At 42.1% G+C, this 18,898-nt stretch overlaps 1 protein-coding gene across 8 annotated transcripts in view; it reads right to left on the minus strand.

The window, feature by feature from the left end:
- The window catches only part of MAGED1 (MAGE family member D1), a 58,698-nt gene that overhangs the window by 3,149 nt on the left and 36,651 nt on the right, over positions 1-18,898 (minus strand). For 6 of the 8 annotated variants that reach the window (XM_044763472.2, XM_044763473.2, XM_070501941.1 and 3 more), the window contains 3 exons: positions 2,875-2,948; positions 1,418-2,140; positions 115-783 (listed from right to left, as the gene is read on the minus strand). In XM_044763472.2, coding sequence (XP_044619407.2) covers positions 115-783; positions 1,418-2,140; positions 2,875-2,919 — 1,437 coding nt within the window. In that variant the 5' untranslated portion in view covers positions 2,920-2,948. Of the gene's footprint in view, positions 1-114; positions 784-1,417; positions 2,141-2,874; positions 2,949-3,480; positions 3,755-18,898 lie in introns of those variants that run through there. The other 2 variants (XM_044763471.2, XM_044763470.2) reach the window with 2 other exon arrangements.

Below are 18,898 nucleotides of genomic sequence, written 5' to 3' on the forward strand. Positions count from 1 at the left end.
GGAAAATAAAATTATTAAAGTTGCAAGTTATTTACAGAAAACTTGGTTCAATTACAGTTGGAAGGATGACAAAAAGAGCAAGAGGACAAGTGACTGGAGAGTTACAGTTCTTACTCTTTCCTGAAGAAGGGCCACATCCCGGGTCTGTGTGGCACCCAGGTTATGTGAGGCACGCGAGTTGGGAGAGGGGCGCAGGTTTGGTGAGGGTCGCAGGTTCTGCCAGTCAGGTGGAACGGGCCAATCAGTGGGGATCCAGTCAGGTGGGAGCGGCCAGTCAGTGGGAAGTGGCCAATCGGGTGGCAGCGGCCAGTCAGGTGGTAGCGGCCACTCAGGAGGGCCTTGCCAATCTGGAGGACCCTGCCATCCAGGTGAGGTCTGCCATCCAGGTGGGGTCTGCCATCCAGGTGGATTCTGCCAGGCCAGTGGGTTCGGCCAGACAACTGGACCAGGCCAGACAATGGGGTTCGGCCAGATCACTGGGTTCTGCCAGATCACTGGGTTTGGCCAGATGACTGGGTTCTGCCAAGCAACTGGGTTTTGCCAGGCTGGTGGGGTCTGCCTAGCTGGGGGGCTTTGATGTGCTGGTGGGGTCTGCCTGGTTGGCTGGTTTTGCCAGCCTGATGGGTTCTGCCAGGCCAATGGGGTCTGCCAGAGCACATTGGGGGGTGCGCCAGGTGGGTTCTGAGTGGTAACTGGAACCGGTGCAGACCTCCAGGTCCCCGCAGCCAGTGAGGCCCGCCTCTGATCCCCACTGCTGTTGTCGTCCACATTCAAGTTATTAATCTGCATCATCAGAGAGAAGGAAGTTCCAGGGTCACCAGTTGTTTCTGTGTCCTCACCCTATCTACTCCAGGAAGGCCCCCTAAAACCCTCACCTGTAGTGACAGCCTGACCCACTAGCCAATGGTCACCCTGAGTCCTGGGCTTGTCTTTCACTGTCTTCCAGGCAGGAGTTTCATCTCTGAATCAGGCCAGGAGCAACCCAAGGGTGGGGCCTGAAGCTTCTCCTCTTCCTATGTCCACCACTGGCTCTGCTTGTACCACCCTGGACAAATCACTCAAGTCACTTCACTTCTCTGGGACTCAGCTTCCTTCTCTATAAACTGGATTACTTTCAGGATTTAATGAGATAACCTCTGTGAATGTGCCTAGCCTAAGACCTAACGTATGGTGGCTACTATCAAAATGTAAAGTGAATCACATACAGATTGTATACATTATGTGTCCATGTCTCATCTCCCCATTGGTCTGTGGATACTCAGAGGGCAGGAATGATCATATTCACCTTATTATCCCCCACAACCTAGCTGAATACAGGCGGTTTTACATATATAATTTGTTTTGTTTTGTTTAGAACAAATGAACAACCTCAGAGAAGAGAGAGCCCAAAGCAAAGTGGAGCTAGCAGGGATCTCACCTTGCGGGTCCTCTTGCCCCGAATTATAGTCCTTGACTCCAGATTCTGAGCCTGGGAACCATCTGCTGATGTCTGTGCAGCTGCACCATCAGATTCAGAGATACCTGGGTTGGCCTCTATGTCAGCCTGCAAAATGGCCACCTTGGCCTGGTTAACATTCTGGGTCTGGGTATCAGCTGTTGGGGCCTTAATGGTGTCATTCCAAGCCTTGAAAGCTGTCTTAGGCTGAGTGTTGGCCATCTCACTAGCATTGAGAGACTGAGAGAAATTGTAGGTGGCATTTGCTCCCCCCTTAATAGTGGCATTCCGGGCCTTAAAGGCCATCTCGGACTTGTTGGCAGTTAACTCACTGGTGGTTGCTGCCTGGGAAAAATCATAGGCAGCATTTGGGCCCTTAAGGGTGGTATTCTGGGACTTAAAGGCTGCCTTAGGTGGCGTGTTGGGCATCTCCTTGGCATGAAGAGACTGAGAGAAATCATAGGCACCATTTGAGCCTTTTGTGGTGGCATTCTGGGCCTTAAAAGCTGTGTTAGGCCTAGTGGCAGCTGCTAAAACCTGAATATCAACCATCTCACTAGCGGTTGGGGGCTGTGAACTCTGAGGACTAGAATTCTGCCCACTGGCGGCTGCTGTGGCCTGGCTGGTAGGGGGAGCCTCCGAGATCTGGATGGCTTCCATCAGGGTCTGCATAAGCAAGGTGCTGTCTTCTACGGAGGCTTCAGCCTGCAAATACAGGAGGAAAAATTAAATCTCTGCTCCTCTGAAGCGGGAGCGGGAGAGTAGGGGGAGCAACACAGGGGAGGCACAGGCGGGCAATTGTTGCAAAATGAGAAGGGCTGAAGCAGAGATCTAGACGGGCGAAGGGAGGGAGGTGGAGTGGTAACAAAATGTGTGGTAGTGGTGGAGTGGGGCAGGGGCTAAACGAGGGGTGGGGCGGAATGAAGAGTGGGGGTAAAGTGGAATGAAGAGGTGGGGGTGCTGACCCAGGGGTGACGTTAGAGTAGAGCGGTGCGGCGCGCGGTAGGAACTCAGCACGCGAGACGCAGCGAGGGTGCCGCCTCCAGGAGTTGAAGAGAATAAGTGGGCGGGGGGGGGGGGGGTGGGCTCCGCAGGGGGTGGGGAATACAGGAGAGTGTGAGTGGAGGCGGGAGGGTGGGGGAGGGGGCGGCAGAATGCTCTACAAGCATCAGGACTATGGAAAAAAACGGTTCCTTACCCAACCCGCATTCTCTGGGCAGACTGCCCTAACTACTAACAGGGTCTCCCCTTTCTCTGAGCAGGGACTGATGGCTGAAAAGGGACGCCCCTCCCCCCCTTCAATAAACCATGGGAATCTGAAAGACGACGGAGTCTAGGCATGAAGAGGGCAAAATCAGGTCCAGGCGTATGGCGGGCAAAGGGGTCCGGGGGGGACCTGTCGGCTAGGGAAATGCTGGGGTGGGGAGTGGAGATCTCACCTGAAAGCCGAGGAGGCCCGCACCACAGTCCATTTTCTGAGCCATGGCTCCTGTCCCTCTGGCAAGAGCAGAGCCTGGGGGGTGTGGGGGAGGAGCTGAGCGTTATACTTCAGAGGGCAAATATGAAGGACCGAATGGGGGATGGTGGTGTTTAGGGTTTGATTGTGGGGGCAGATGAGGTGCTGAATGTGAAGGGAATGGGCCGGATCGGAGTGGGAAAAGTGAATGAGTGTCCGGATGGCGGTTCTGAATCCCGAGAAGCTGCTGACAGGGAGAACCTTCAAATCGTGGTTCCGAAAGCCGATAAGAGTTCTGAATCCAGGGGGACTGGGTTGGGATTCGCATTTGGGAAATTGAATGGAGGTTTCGAATCAAGAGGAATCGTATAACAGTACAGATCGAGGTCGAGAAATCTGTGGAGATTTTGAACGATGGGAGGGGTTCAGAGAGAGAACAGGGGTTCTGAATAAGGGAGGATCGGGTGAGGGGTGTGAATCGAGGTTTGGGGAGTGGAAGGGGGATCAGAATCCAGGGCAAAGGGATCGGGATGAAAAATGGGGGGCCCGCACCAGGGGGCAAATGCCCTGTCTGGGGGCTAATTCTCACCTTGCCTCAGGCCCCAACCCCAACCCCCTCGTTGCCTCCCTTCTTCACGACTCAGAAGATCAGGATTGCAGTGCTCGGCTCTCAGCAGCCGCACCCTCTCCTTGTCCAGGAGAAAATGCCAGCGCGGCAGCTAGGACGACCCCGCCTCTTCACCTAATATACCACCCACCGCTTCAGATGGTTTTGCGCATGCGCAAGAACTGGCCGACCAAATAAGAGTCCCGTCCGCGTCCCCAACAAAAGCTTCGTCCTGTAGACTGCGGCGCGCATGTGCAGTGGGAGGCAGTCCCGCCCCTTTGCCAACACACCACCCGACCACCAACCAAGTCGACAGTATACAATGGTCCCTCCCCTTGTTCTGTATCCCCTCCCCCAACAGATGCGCTGTACCTCTAAATCCCACCCCTTGCCCCACACACCGGCCCCGTACCTTTTGCGCAGTGCGTCTCTGTTCAATCCCTCCCCTCTCGCGGCCCCTCCTCTCAGGTCGGCATGCATCTCCGCCCCCTTGCCTAGCAGCACTTAGGTCGCTATTAAGGAGGTCTCTGTGTGGGGTCTCTAATTGCAACAAGTGTTAGGCTCCTCCTAAGCTCATCTACTTTTGGACCAAGGAAAAGGTATGGCCAGAGAGGATATACTATTGAAGGTAGAAAGAGTCCGTGCCTGCCACGTGAATACACGATCCCCCTCCACAGCTCCCACTCATCAACATTAGCTTTTTTCCTGCCCTTTGTGCAGCTGCAGCCATGGACTATTTTGTATGTGGAGGTGAGGGGGAGGGGAGGGGAGGGGAGGGGAGGGAAGGGTACGGTACAGCTTGTACATCACAGCAGGATCTGTTCCTCTCACAGCAGCCCCGGGCGGTGGATGTCAGCATCTCCATTTTACAGATCAAGACGCCGAGGCAAAGGCACACTGCGTGAACTAGACACAGCCAAAGAGCCAGTAAACAGAAAATGCAAAATGTGAGCCTGGGTATTCCTGACTCCAAAACCCATGTTGCATTAGTGCTGGCCTAGGGACTGGTGGTCCTCCACCCCCTTCAGTTTGAACAACAGTTCCACCCCACCTCTCCTGCCCTGTCAATATCTGTCCCAAATGAGCAAGGTTTGTGTTCTCTGAGACCTAAGCTCATGCTCTGCATCAGGGAGGACACAGGTAGAGGGCCCCTGGCCCCACTCCCTGCCTACTCTACACCGGTCCATCCACATGTGGGAATTGCTCCTTGAGGTCCACTCCCTGCTCCAGCTGTCAGATCTCTTTGCCATGAGTGGCACAAATACGCTGACCATGAGGCCTTCCTGGTGGCCGCTGGAGCAGCCATGACAATCAGGCACTTGTGTGTCTGAACCATGGCAAGCCCTGATTCAGAGTAAATGTTTGCCCGGGTTTCCTTCCAGGGCTGGGCCTCAATTCCTGGGAGGGAGTGCCGGGCCAGTCTGTCACTAGCTGTGTGAACCCCCTCAAGTCACACCACTTCTCTGAGCCCAGCTTCTCAATATGCAACATGGGAAGCACAAGTAGCACTTACTGGGGTCCTACCCAAGGACACACATGCTGCTGTAATTCCAGAGACTCAAAAGGGTACGAAACGAAATACAGATGTGAAATGACTCAAACTGAACTGATACTTTCCAAAAACCCAAGGCAGATCTTCGTGCATTTCACATTTGCTCTGGCATCAGCTCCTGCCAGGAGTCTGCGTATGAAAGGAAGCTAATGCTAGGACAGACCGCAGCATTTGGTCCCCAAAGGCCAACATCAATTCTGCCTGGCTGGATGACTTTCCTCATCTGTTGCATAGCAACCTCCCCTGTCAGCTGCCTGTTTTTCCTCAGCACTTCCTCTGTAAAGTGTCTGCAGTGGTACGTGATCAGACTCAGAAAAGGAGGTCTGAAACACCATTTTATATGCTATCTGCTTCCATATCTGTACCTCCAGTCTTGACTTGGCCTATGAATTCTAGAACCATAATCCAACTGCATACCTCACTTTGGCAACTCGATATGTCTCGGTATTTTCAAAATTAACAGGTCCCAAACTGATTCTTTTGTGTATATCCCCTTGCTCACCAACACTGTGTTTCTCTTTTAGTCATGCCCTTCTCTTTCCATTAGAATAAAAATGGATTTTTGTTTGTTTTATTCATTGCTACAACCCCAGCACCTAGAATGATGCCTGGCATATTTTATATGCTCAAAAAATATTTGTTTAATGAATTAATGAATCCCATCATCCCACCCTGTTGCTCAAGCAAGAAACCTGAAAGGTATTCTTTTTTCTTTCCTGTGATGAATTCACTTACTTTTCCTCATTATACAAATAATGCATATTCATCATTAAAAATTCAAACATTACCTACATATTTTAATGTGTGTGTGTGTGTGTAAGATTCACCCTGAGCTAACATCTCTTCCTCTTTTTGCTTGAGGAAGACTGTTGCTGAGCTAACATCTGTGCCAATCTTCCTCCATTTTATGTGGAATGCTGCCACAGCACAGCCTGGCAAGCGGTGCTAGGTCTGCGCCTGGGATCCGAACCTGCGAACCCCAAGCCACCAAAACAGAGCATGCAAACTTAACCACTATGCCACTGGGCCTGCCGCATTACCTAAATATTTTAGAAATTAAATAAACATCATTCTAAATCTTACCACCTTGAGATAACTGCTATTAAGATTTTGATACTACCTTTTCATATCACATTTTGTACATATATATTCTTATATAAATGGGATATTATATATGCCATAAATATTTTAAATTGCATTCTTTTGCTTACTGCCTCCCACTCCTTTCTTTCACTTGAACCATCTTCCCGACATGCATTTTTAACAACCATTTTTATACCCTTCCATGTTCAAAAAGTCATGTGTTTTCTATTGTATTACAACATTAACATCATATTATACACACTTGAATGCGTCTGATTTCTTAGCTAATGCTATCTATCTCTGATTCATTCTTTTACACTACTGTATAGTATTCCATGGTAGAGATGTATCATAATGTATTCAACCACTTCCCCACTGATGGTCATTCACTTTTGGGTTTTTTGCATATCCATGGAATACATATTTATATGTTAATGGATCTATTAGATCTCTTTTGTAAAGTACTTGTGCAAGTCTTTTACGTATTTTTCTTGTGTTGTCTGTCTGTCTTATTGAATTTTAGGACTTCTTTATACAGTCCTACAGATGCTTCTTGAAAATTCTTAGGGATAGATGTATTTCAATTTTTTTTCAAGTTTTAGTAAGGTAATACAGTGTGTATATTCTATATTACGCAATAGTTCCAACTGCAAAAGCCCCAAAGGCCAGATTTTCACTTTTTCACATTCCTTTAGCAATTAGGAGAAGATTTACCCGTGTGGCAGGGTCCTGAAGACTACCCTTCAGTTCAATGATTCGCTAGCAGGATTCACAGAACTCAGAAAAGGTGTTATGCTCATGGCTATGGTTTATTACAGTGAAAGGACACTGACTTAAATCAGCAAAGCTAAAAGGCGCACAGGACGGAGTCCAGGAGAGACCAGGCCTGAGCTTTCAGTTGTCCTCTCTCAGTGGAGCTGTACAGCCAGTGCTTAATTTTCCCAGCAAGATGTGTGACAACCAGGGAAGCTTGCCCGAGCCTTGGTTCCCCAGGATTTTACTGGGGGTCAGGTCAGGTAGACATGGAACATCTGCATGGCTGACCTTAGTTACTCGGTCTCCAGCCTGTGCAGAGGTCAAACTAATACTACAAGACCCTAGGCCCCCACTAGATATCACACTATTAACATAAAGTGGTGTAACACAAAGCCCCAGGTGAACAAAGACAGAATATTCTAAGGTCTGGGAGGTTATCTCCCAAGAGCTTGTCAAGAACTGGACCTTTCTTTGGGATGCATAGGTTTTTGGAACGCACAGGGTTGAACATCCCAGACCTGCCAAGTCAACTCTTTTACTGCACAAACAGTCACAACTCCAACTTAACACTTGGTCTGAAAGGAGTGATTCAAATATGCAATAATGGAACTCAATGCCATATCTGTGGTAGTGAGAGGAGCAGCCACAAGAAAATCCAGTTTCTAGGACCAGCATTATTGGTAGCAGGGCCAAGGGCAGCAGCCAGTATCCAGTGTTCAGTGGTGGCAGTAATGGTATCTAACCAGCTAATAATGGCATAATTCTTGAAATACAGCTGGGCCTGCTCCTCTTAGCAAATTATTTTATAAATTCTACTACTTAAAAAAATTTGAAACCTTTTTATTTTGAAATAATTATAGATACACAGGAAATTACAAAGATAGTACAGAGAAGTCCTATGTTACCCCTTTAGCTGCTTCCCTCAATAAGTACATCTATATAACTATAATGTAATATAAAAACCAAGAAATTGACATTGGGATGACAAAGGTGTATAGTTCTATGGCACTTTATCACATGTGGAAGTTTCTATAGTAATCACCAGAGCAACCAAAATACAGAACTACTCCACCATCACAAAGATTTCCCTGTACTACCCTTTTATAGTCACACTCATCTCCTTTCCCTCCACTGTCCCTAACCCTTGGCAGCCATTAATGTGTTCTCCATCTCTATAATTTCAACATTTCAAGAAGGTTATAAAATTGGAACCATACAATATGTAACATTTTGAATGACTTTTTTTTTTTTAACTCAGCATAATGCTTGTGAGATACACCCAAGTCATTGTGTGTAGCAATGGTTTGTTCCTTTTTTATTGCTAAGTATTATTCTGTGGTATAGATGTGCCACAGTTGGTTTAACCATTCACCCACTGAAGGACATCTGGATGGTTTCCAGTTTGGGGTTATTAGGAATAAAGCAACTATAAACATTTGTGTAAATTTCTGCCTGTGAACCTAAGTTCTCATTTCTCTGGGATAAATGCACAAGAGTGCAATTGCTGGGTTGTATAAGAGCATGCTAGTTTTATAAAAAACTGCCAAATTTTCCCAGAGTGGCTGTATCGTTTCTCCCACTTTGAAGCTTTTTTTTTTCATCTTAACAGAGTCACAATGCAAAATTTTGAGGAAGTCCAATTTATTGACTTGTTTCCTTTTACAGATTGTGTTTTTTGTGCCATTTCTAAGAACTCTTCAACAAGCCCTAGGACCTGAGGATTTTATTCTATGTTATATTCTAAAAGTTTTAAAGTTTTAACTTTTATATGGAAGTCTATCATCTATTTCAATTTAAATTTTGAATGAGATGTGAGGTTTAGGTCGAGGTTCATTTGGGAGGACGAGAGGCAGAGCTATGGATATCCATCAGATCATTCCAGCACAAATTGTTTAAAAGACAATCCTTCTATTTAATTATTTTTGCACCTTTATCAAAAATCAGTTGGTCGTACCTGTGTGAGGCTATTTCTAAGTTCTCTATTCTATTACATTGATCTATGTGTCTGTTCATCCACCAATACCACAGTCTTGATTACTGTAGCTATACAATAGTCTTCAAACTGGGTAGAATTTTATTCTTTTTCACAATTATTTTAACTACTATTCTAGTTCTTTTGTTTTTCCATATATTTTGGAATAATCTATATCTAGAAAACATCTTGCTCTGATTTGTGTGTGTGTGTGTGAGGAAGATTGGCCCTGAGCTAACATCTGTTGCTAATCTTCCTCTTTTTTTTTTCCCTCCCCAAAGCCCCAGTACATAGTTGTATATCCTAGTTGTAGGTCATTCTAGTTCTACTATGTGGGATGCCACCACAGCATGGCTTGATGAGCAGTATGTAGGTCCACGCCCAGGTTCTGAATCAGTGAACCCTAGGCCACCGAAGCGGAGTACACAAACTTAACCACTAGGCCACCGGGATGGCCCCTTGCTGTGATTTTGACAGCAAATGCATTCAACCTGTACATCAATTTGGGGAGAATTAATATCTTTTTTATGTTGATTCTTCTAATCCATGAATATAATATGTCTCTCTTTTTATTTTGATCATCTTTGATTTCTTCATCAGAGATTTGTGTATTCTGCTGTTGTTGGGTAGAGTGTTCTATAAATATCAATTAGATGCTGTCAGTTGATGATGTCGAGTTCTTCTATATCCTTGCTGGTTTTCTCTCTAGTTGTTCTATCCATTGTTGAGGAATGGGTGTTGAAGTCTCCAACTATAAATGTAAATTTGTCTATATGTACTGTCATTTCTATCAGTTTTTCTTTCAGATATTTTGCATTCTCTGCTGTTTGCTGTATACACATTTAGGATTGCTGTGTCTTCTTGGTAAATCAATCCTTTGTCTCCCTCTGTCCATGGTAAATGTCTTTGCTCTGAAGTCTATATTGTTGTTAATAACACCCACTCTTGCTTTCTTTTGATTACTATTTGCATGGTATATATTTTAACATTCTTTTACTTTCAACCTACTTTTATTATTATATATGAACTGAGTTTCTTGTACACAGTATATAATTGGGCAAGGTTTGTTTATTCACTCTGTCAATCTCTGCCTTTTAATTGATGTATTTAGACCATTTACATAGAATTTAATTGTTGATATATTAGGGCTTGGGCCTGCCTTTTTATTTTTTGTTTTATGTTTTTCTTTCTTTTTCATTTCTCTGTCTTCTTTTTCTTGCTTTCCTGTGAGTTAAACCTGTTTATAGAATTCTGCTATGATCTGAATGTTTGTGTCCCTCCAAAATGTATATGTTGAAATCCTAACCCACAAAGACAACAGTATTTAGGAGGCAGGCCTTTGAGAGGTGCTTAGGTTATGAGGGTAGAGCCCTTATGAATGGGATTAGTGCCTTAAAAGCTCTAGAGAGATCTCTAGCCCCTTCTACCACATGAAGACACAGTGAATCAGGAAGAGAGCTCTCTGAATCAGGAAGAAGCCTCTTACCAAATGCAACCATGTTGGTGCCTTGATCTTGGACTTCTCAGACTCCAGAACCATGAGAAATAAATTTCTGTTGTTTATAAGCTACCCAGTCTGTGGTATTTTGTTATAGCAGCCCAAATCGACTAAGACAAATTCTATTTTGATTTATCTATAATGTTTTTGAGTGTAGACCTTTGAATAGCCTTTTGTAGTGGGTGCTATAGGTATCACATTATATATATGTAATGTATCACAGTTAACATTTTACCAGTTTAGTGAAGCATAGAAACCTTACCTCTGTTTACATGCTTTTACCATCACTTATAATTTATATATTAAATTTACATATATAATTGTCTTAAATATTTCCTCTACATACATTGAGAACTACAGACAGTGTTATAATTCTTGCTTCAATCATCAAACATAATTTAGAGAACTCAAAAGGAAAAGGAAAGTCTGTTACATTTACCCATATTTTACTCTTTTTGTTGTTCTTACTGATAGTCTAAGATTCTTTGATTTCTCACTTCCTTTCTTTCTCGAGAACTTTCTTTAGCTATACTTTTAGGATAGGTAGGCTGGTGACAAGTTCTCCTAGTTTTCCTTCTTCGGAAAATGTCTTGATTTCCTCTCCATTACTGAAGAATGTTTTCATTGGTTATATAATTCCAAGTTGGCTGTTCTTTTCTTGCAGCATGTGAAAAATGTCATGGCTTCATGGTTTCTAATGACAAATCTGCTGTCACCAATTTGGTGTTCTCCTATAGGTAAAGTGTCATTTCTCTCTCTGGTGGCTTTCAAGGTTTTTAATTCTGTCTTTAGCTTTCAAAATTTTGAAAATGAAGTGTCTTGGTGTGAATTTGACAGTATTCTGTTCGGAGTTTGCTCAGCTTCTTGAAGTCTATGGGATTATGCTTTTCTCCAAATTTGGTAAATTTTCAGCCACTTTTTTAGCCTTTCTTCTTTCTCTTTTCTTCTGTGACTATGATGACACCTATGTTAAATCTTTTGTACTGGTCCAACAAGTGCCTGAGGCTCTCTTATTTTTTGTCTTCTCCAGTCTATGTTTTCTATGTTGGTCAGATTGGATCATTTCTATTGTTCCATCTTCAAGTTTACTGCTTCATTTTTCTGTCATCTTATTCTGCTGTTGAACTCATCCATTGAAGGTTTTTTTTAAGTTCAGTTATTAGATTTTTCAGTTCTTAAATTTCTTTTTGATTTTTCTTTATATCTTATATTTCTTTAGAGATTTTCTATTTCTTTGTTGAGACTTTCTATTTTTCCATTTGTTCTAAGAATGCTCACAACTGCTCACCGAAACATTTTTATGATGGCTGTTTAAAAAATCCTTGTTAGATGATTCTAATATCTGTGTCATCTTGGTGTTGGTGTGCGCTAACTGTCTTTTCTCATTCAAGTGGTGATTATCATAGTTCTTGATATGACAAGTGACTTTCAATTGAATCCTGGATATTTTGAATATTATGTTATGAGGATCTGAAGCTTACTTAAATTTTCTATTTTATCACATGTGGGTAGAAGTCCGCATTCCCACTCAGTCTCCATTGACAACTGGGAGAGAGGAGCTCCTTGTTACGGAGGGCTAAGTGAGAGTTCCAGCTCCGTATTAAGCTTTTACTGATACCACCCTAACTGGGAGTGACCTGGGTGCTTAATTATATGAGGAATGTGTATCACGTTAGTGCTGAGTGGTGATAAAAATCTTGACTCTCCACTAAGCCTTCTTTTGACAGGACCCCAATGGTTAGGAGGAGGAGCATCTCATTATCATACATTAGGGATGGAGATCCAGGCTCCCCATATGGTCTCTGACATTGTGGGGATTGGGTTGTTGCCACATTCCATTCACCCTTCTCTGACACTCTGTCAGGAGACTGGAAACCTCATTACAGCCTGGAAAGGCTGGAACTGCAGGGTCTCTAGCTGATTTTTCCCGGTATGGGTGGGGCCACAGTCTGTCCTCTGGGATTTAGCTAGAATAGAGAAGTTATTGTCTAATAATTTTTTTTGTATTGCTATGCTGTCTTTGGTTTTTGGACATAGAGCAGACTTATGTTGGGGATTTTATTTTGGTCTGTGCCTTTTGGCGTTTTCAGTTTGCCAGCTCCTCTAGCATATGGTCTGGGATATCCGTGGCAAAAACAAAACCTAGAGAACTCACCACCATGTTGTTGCTTGGGCTCCAAGTTCCCTATAGAATATGTCATCTTATCTCCAACTTTCAGGGTCTTCTCATGTCTAGTTTATATATAATGCCCAGGATGAATATGGAAAAGTACATCTATACCATTTACCCTTCCTGCTGGAAGCAGAAGTAAAAATTACAACTATTTGGATTTCTAATGTACAATCAGACTATAAGAAAAAGAAATAATTTAATCACTTGTTTTATAAGACATATAGCACTTATGTTGTCTTATATGATTTCCTGAAACATCAAGAACAATATTGGGTAATAATCTCAATAAGTAACATCTCTTTCATTTTCCTGAAATGACCTTACCATTTTACCATTTAGAATGCTGCTATTTTATAAGTAGGTTTTGAAAATCATATTTAGTTTATTTCTCTTTCTATTTTACCTAGAGTTATTCATAATGTCTCTCTCTCTCCCTTATTCTCAAATCTAATTCATCACATATTCCTGTTGATTCTACCATTTTAAGTACACTTGATTTCATTCTATTCTCTCACTTTTCAACACCTTGTTAGAAGGGAGCATGAAAAGAGGGAGAAATGGGGAGAGAAAAATCAACAAGAGAAGGGTTGAAGTAGAAGAGAAGGAGGAAGTAAAGAAGAAAGAAGAAAATAGGGATAAGAGAAAGGATGAAGAAAATAGCAGTTGCAAGTAAAGGGAATTATTACGATAAGGAGAAATAAGAGAGTGGAGAAAGAATAGATACTAAGTTGATACAGAAAAAGCCAGAGAAAAGTGAATAAGGAAGAAGAATGCAGAAGGGAGAAGAGATGTAGGATAGAAGAGTGTGAGAGAGAAGTGGAAAGAGAGAGAGAGTTTAAGGAGTGATGAAGAAAAAGAGGAAGGAGGGAAGAGTGGAAATAACAGGGAGAAAAGAGAAGTGCTTGAAGTAAGAAGGACAGGAACAGGAAGGAATGATGTGGACTCACACCTTACTAATAGGAGATTTCATTCTGCAGAGAGGAGAATGTTGAATGTTAGAAGTTCCTGCTTTTTTCTCCTCAAATATCCAGCTCCCTTTACATTTGGTATCCATCAAAATGCCAGAGGTCATTTCTCACATGATGTTGCTCTTGCCCCTTTGGTTTTCAACTAGTAAGAGTCGTATGCCCCACGTTTTGCACAGATAAACTTTGGGGGGATACTCAGCACTTATCACATACTTTTTGCTGCTAGTTGTTCCTTAGGTATGGATATTATCTGACAAATTTAGGTATGCAGGAAATGTAAGTTTTCTTTTTTCTGCAATTCAACTTACATTCTAGGTCGAGTTCCCAATCTATTGAGTGGTTGAAACTCAGTCTCTAGCAGTATGGAGTTCCCCTCATCCTTTTGTTTAGAATTGTGTCTAAGTTATGAGACACATAACTTTGTATCAAAACATCAGGATGGGTAATGTCTGTTGAGTATCATATATCCATGCTGACATTCATGTCATATCTGGTTCACTAATGTCTCTCCAAGCAGGTAGCTGTTGAGCTGAGCCTCATTCTATCCCAAAGCCCCGTTGGGGTCTGACTCTCTCTGAGGGTGTCATACATCATTCACATACATGGGAAATATTCTGCTGCTCCTATCATACGCTGGGGCCTGGTCATCTCTGTGAGGCTGTCTTTGCCGATCATATTTTTCTTATCCTCCCATGATACCCCGAGCTGAGGGAAACTATGTGAAGAGGCGTAAGACTCAGAATGCCTGCAGACACCACATAGCCATTTCTATTTTGTTGTCTTGTCTGCTCCTGGCCTTACCCAGGAAGTGAGGTACATGCCACATTGCTAGAGGATCTTATAAACCTATCTGGGGTTTCTTCCCATCCTTGGAATATAGGGCTTAGGTTTCTCTTTTTGTTAGGAACCCACAATATCTACTGACTCCTTGCTTCCCTTCTGCTTTTCTTCTCAACAGAATCAATGTGTGGCTGGAGGCAAAGCCTTCAAAAAGAAGCACTAACAACAACAAAAAGCTGGACAAACTAAAAATGAATGACTTTTCTTGGACCCAACAGAGAAATGAGATTTCAGAGCAAATTATCATCCTGAAATCTTGAGGGACAGGCAAATCCAGAGTCACAGATGAGATCTGCTTTCCTGAATCACAAGCCACTAGAGCCATAAACTTGTAGAAACACCTAAAAAATAATTTTGACAAATTGCTGGAGGCTGAGTGTGGACTAGAGTGAGAGTGAGAAACTCCCAGGAATGGTAGTCTTGTGGGGAGGCACACTTTTGTGGGCTTTACTTCCAGGAATCTCACCAGGTTCTCACAGTGAAGATCCAAGAAAGACATCCTTGTGGCCCTCGCAGGAAGGGAAGCGTCCTTGTGAACATCCTCGTGAAATATACCCAGAGCATTCTCCATAAGAAAGACTCACTTTCCAGGAGGAAAGACTACCAGAGCCTTGGACCAGAACCACGGAGGAAGGACATTGTCACTCCAGCTCCTTCCAGCATTCTTTTTTCATCTAAGGTGGGGGCAGGTAGAGGGTGACTATGCGAGAAGAAATACCTGTAAAAGTCACAGGCCAGAGTCACAGGCTCACTAAAACACTGAGATTTAACTGAAGTATTACAAAACACTCCCTTTCCCCCATATCACACCACTACATCAACAGGAGGCTCGAGGATAGTAACAGTGGTTTATAACTGAATGAACTGCAAGACAAAGACTCTCTAAGGAAGAGTGCTTAAAGAAGTTCAAAGTCAAGAGAGGAAACAAAATCAAGGACATTAGAGGAATATAAAGCCTCTGGCACCTATTGCCGAAGGAAACTTTAAACAAAGCCCAACTCCTAGCAAGATTAACATAAGTTTTCATACTAGAGACCTATCTATCTCAGTTCCTATTACCCAATACAACGCGTCCAGCTTTCAACAAAAAATTACGAGGCACATCAAAAGGTAAGCAGAAAAAGTCTGAAGAGACAAAGTAAGCATCAGACTCACATATGACAGAGCTGTTGAAATTATCAGACAGGGAACTTAACATACTATAATTAATATGTTAAAGGCTCTCATTAAAAAAGCAAACATGCAAGAGCAGATGGGTAATGTAAGCAGAGAGATGGGAATTCTAAGAAAGAATCAAAAGAAAATGCTAGAAATAAAAACAAGTCATAACAGAAATACAGAAGGCCTTTGATGGACTCATTAGTAGACTGGACATGGCAGAAGAAAGAATCTGTGAGCTTGAAGACAGGTCGAAAGATACTGCCCAAACTGAAGTATAAACAGGAAAAGGAATAAAACCACCAGAACACTCAAGAACTGTGGGACAATTTCAAAAGATGCAACATACGCTTAACTGGAACACCAGAAAGAGAAGAAAGAGAGAACGGAATAGAGGCAACATTGCAAATAATAATGGCTCAGATTTTTCCAAAATTAATGAAGACAACAAATCACAGATCCAGGAAGCTCAGAGAATACCAAACAGGTAAATACTAAAAAATTTACAATGAAGGACATCATATTGAAACTGCATAAAACCAAAGACAAACAGAAAATCTAGAAAGGAGCCAAAGGAAAAAAAATATCTCACTTATAGTAGAATAAGGATAAGAATTACAGAAGATTTCTCCTCAGAAACCTTGCAAACAAGAACAGTGGAGCAAAATATTTAAAACGTTAAAAGAAAAAACCCACTAACCTAGATTTCTGTATCTAGAAAAGTAGCCTTTAAAAGTGAAGAAGAAATACAGACTTTCTCAGACAAAGAAACACCGAAGGAATTCATCGCCAGTAATCCGCCCTACAAGAAGTGTTAAAAGATTCTCTTCAGGTAGAAGAAAAATGATATGGGGAATAAACTTATAAAGACAGGAAGAGCATTAGAGAAAGAATAAATGAAGCTTTCTTTCAAAGGGGAAATTGTAGGTATTTTGAGATGCATTAATCAAAGGAAATTTATGTATACGTTTTTCCCTTGTTAACTGACTACATGCAATTCACAAGAAATATCTCAGACATAAACATATGGCAAGAATAAAAATGAAAAGATGGAACAAGTTATGGCACACAATTAATAAACAAAAGAAGATGTATTAATATCAGACCTAGTACTTTAAGGCAAAACATTATTTTAGACAAAAATTTCAGTGCATAAATGTAAATAAGACAACATAGAAATCATAATTTTGTGTAGATGTGCAAGAAGAAATAATAAAATCAAAATCACAGCATGAGATTATACTACTACTTTCTAAGTGAATGACAGAACATTCAAATGAAACAATAGGTCCTTCTTGAAACTCCTACATGGATAATATACATTGAGACTCAGAGATAAAACATTATGGTGCTTCAAAATGAGCACCACAGAATTCTTAAATCCCTCTTCCATGTTTTTTGGACCGAAGCTAACTTGATTTTATCTTTTATTTACATATGTCTAAGAATTTTAAAAGAAATTTTAAAGTATGCCTAATAGGTGCTAATATTGTGATAAGTGCTGGGGAAATAACGATGAGCAAAAACACAACGTATTACCTGCTTTCAAAGACTAATGGATCTCAGTCTACTGTAAACAAAACTGAATCCAGTCAGACTTGCACAATTTTAAGAAATTTTACTGAGTTTTTGATGCCAATTTGCATCATGAGACCATCAAACTGACGTCTCAAGACTACATCAAATGATTTTGGCATAAACTTAAATAGATTACACCTTCCTTCATACTGTACAATCCCCTTCCAGTTAATTCCTCACTCCCATCACCATAGCACCTAACATTCCATCAATAAGTAGAAGGTTATCAGAAGAGACAAGAGGAGGAAGCCTGCAAGTAGCACTGCCAAGCACAGTTTGAGGATGTTTGTTTGCTATCTCATCAGATGCTCTTACGATATGGGTTCTTGGTATCTTGTGACATAGAAGCCCTCTGTCATTTGCACTGGGAAATCCAGAGGTACATCCAAGTGTTCTCAGAAACCTGGGATATGCTTTAGCTCCATATGTGTCCTCGGTGTTCAGCATCAATATAAAACTTATAAACCACCTAATTTGACAACCATGAAGCATTAACAACTATAACATATATGGAGCTGGACTTAGACAAGTGATCACATGCTTCAGCTTATGGCATTTCCTGTTTTCATTTTATGAAACGGTCTATACTGGGAAATGGTCTATACCAACTTCAGCATCACACACATACCCACAGGCACCATGGTAATTAATACACTCCATCTGAGACTATTTTTAGCACATAATGTTACATCACAATTATTTTGACATAACATTTTCCATGACATTAAGAAGCCTTTGCAAATTTCTTTATAACTATGTAATATTCCATGATATAAATTTACCTACTCGACTAATGAACAAAAGTGTTGTTTCCATTTATTTTTGTTCATTAGATTATCATTGTGGTGATTTTTTTCCCCACATTATCTCCAATTAATTCCTTACGGTACATTATTAGAAATGGAATTACTAGGTCAAAGGGGTATGAACATTATTCAATAATACAAAAATGCTTTCCAGAAAGATTTTTATCAGTGTTAGTAATGTAGAAGAGTTCTCATGTACCCTTGATAATATTGAGCATTTGCTTTAAAAATATCTTCCCCAGGGGCTGGCCCCGTGGCCGAGTGGTTGAGTTCACGCGCTCCGCTGCAGGCGGCCCAGTGTTTCGTCAGTTCGAATCCTGGGCGCGGACATGGCACTGCTCATCAGACCACGCTGAGGCAGCGTCCCACATGCCACAACTAGAAGAACCCACAACGAAGAATACACAACTATGTACAGGGGGGCTTTGGGGAGAAAAAGGAAAAAATAAAATCTTTAAAAAAAAATATCTTTCCCAATTTGATAGACAAAATGATATTTAATTGATTTAAGTTGTATTTCTTTTATGATTAATGAAGGGTAACACACTTTCTGTGTTTATTAGTCATCTGTACTTCTTCTGTGAGAGTTCTTTAAATATTAAGGATATTAACCTCATGTCTATCTAACATTGTTGCAAATGTATTTTTTAGTTTGAGCTTGCCTCTTAGCTTTGTTTACGAATTCTTTTAAAGACTGGCACCTGAGCTAACATCTGTTGTCAATCTCCTTTTATTTATTTATTTATTGTTTGCTGCTTCTTCTCCCCAAAGCCCCCTAGTACATAGTTGTATACTCTAGTTGTAGGTCCTTCTGGCTGTGCTATGTGGGATGCTGCCTCAGCATGGCTGGAGGAGCAGTGCCATGTCCGTGCCCAGGATCCGAATCAGTGAAACCCAGGGCCGCCGAAGCAGAGCGCGTGAACTTAACCACTCAGCCATGGGGCCGGACCCTATGAATTCTTGATCTAGGAAAAAATGTAAACCATTACTTTGTTTTCCATTGTCATTTCCTCCAT

Source organism: Equus asinus, chromosome X (assembly GCF_041296235.1).
Source record: "Equus asinus isolate D_3611 breed Donkey chromosome X, EquAss-T2T_v2, whole genome shotgun sequence".
NCBI lineage: Eukaryota > Metazoa > Chordata > Mammalia > Perissodactyla > Equidae > Equus > Equus asinus.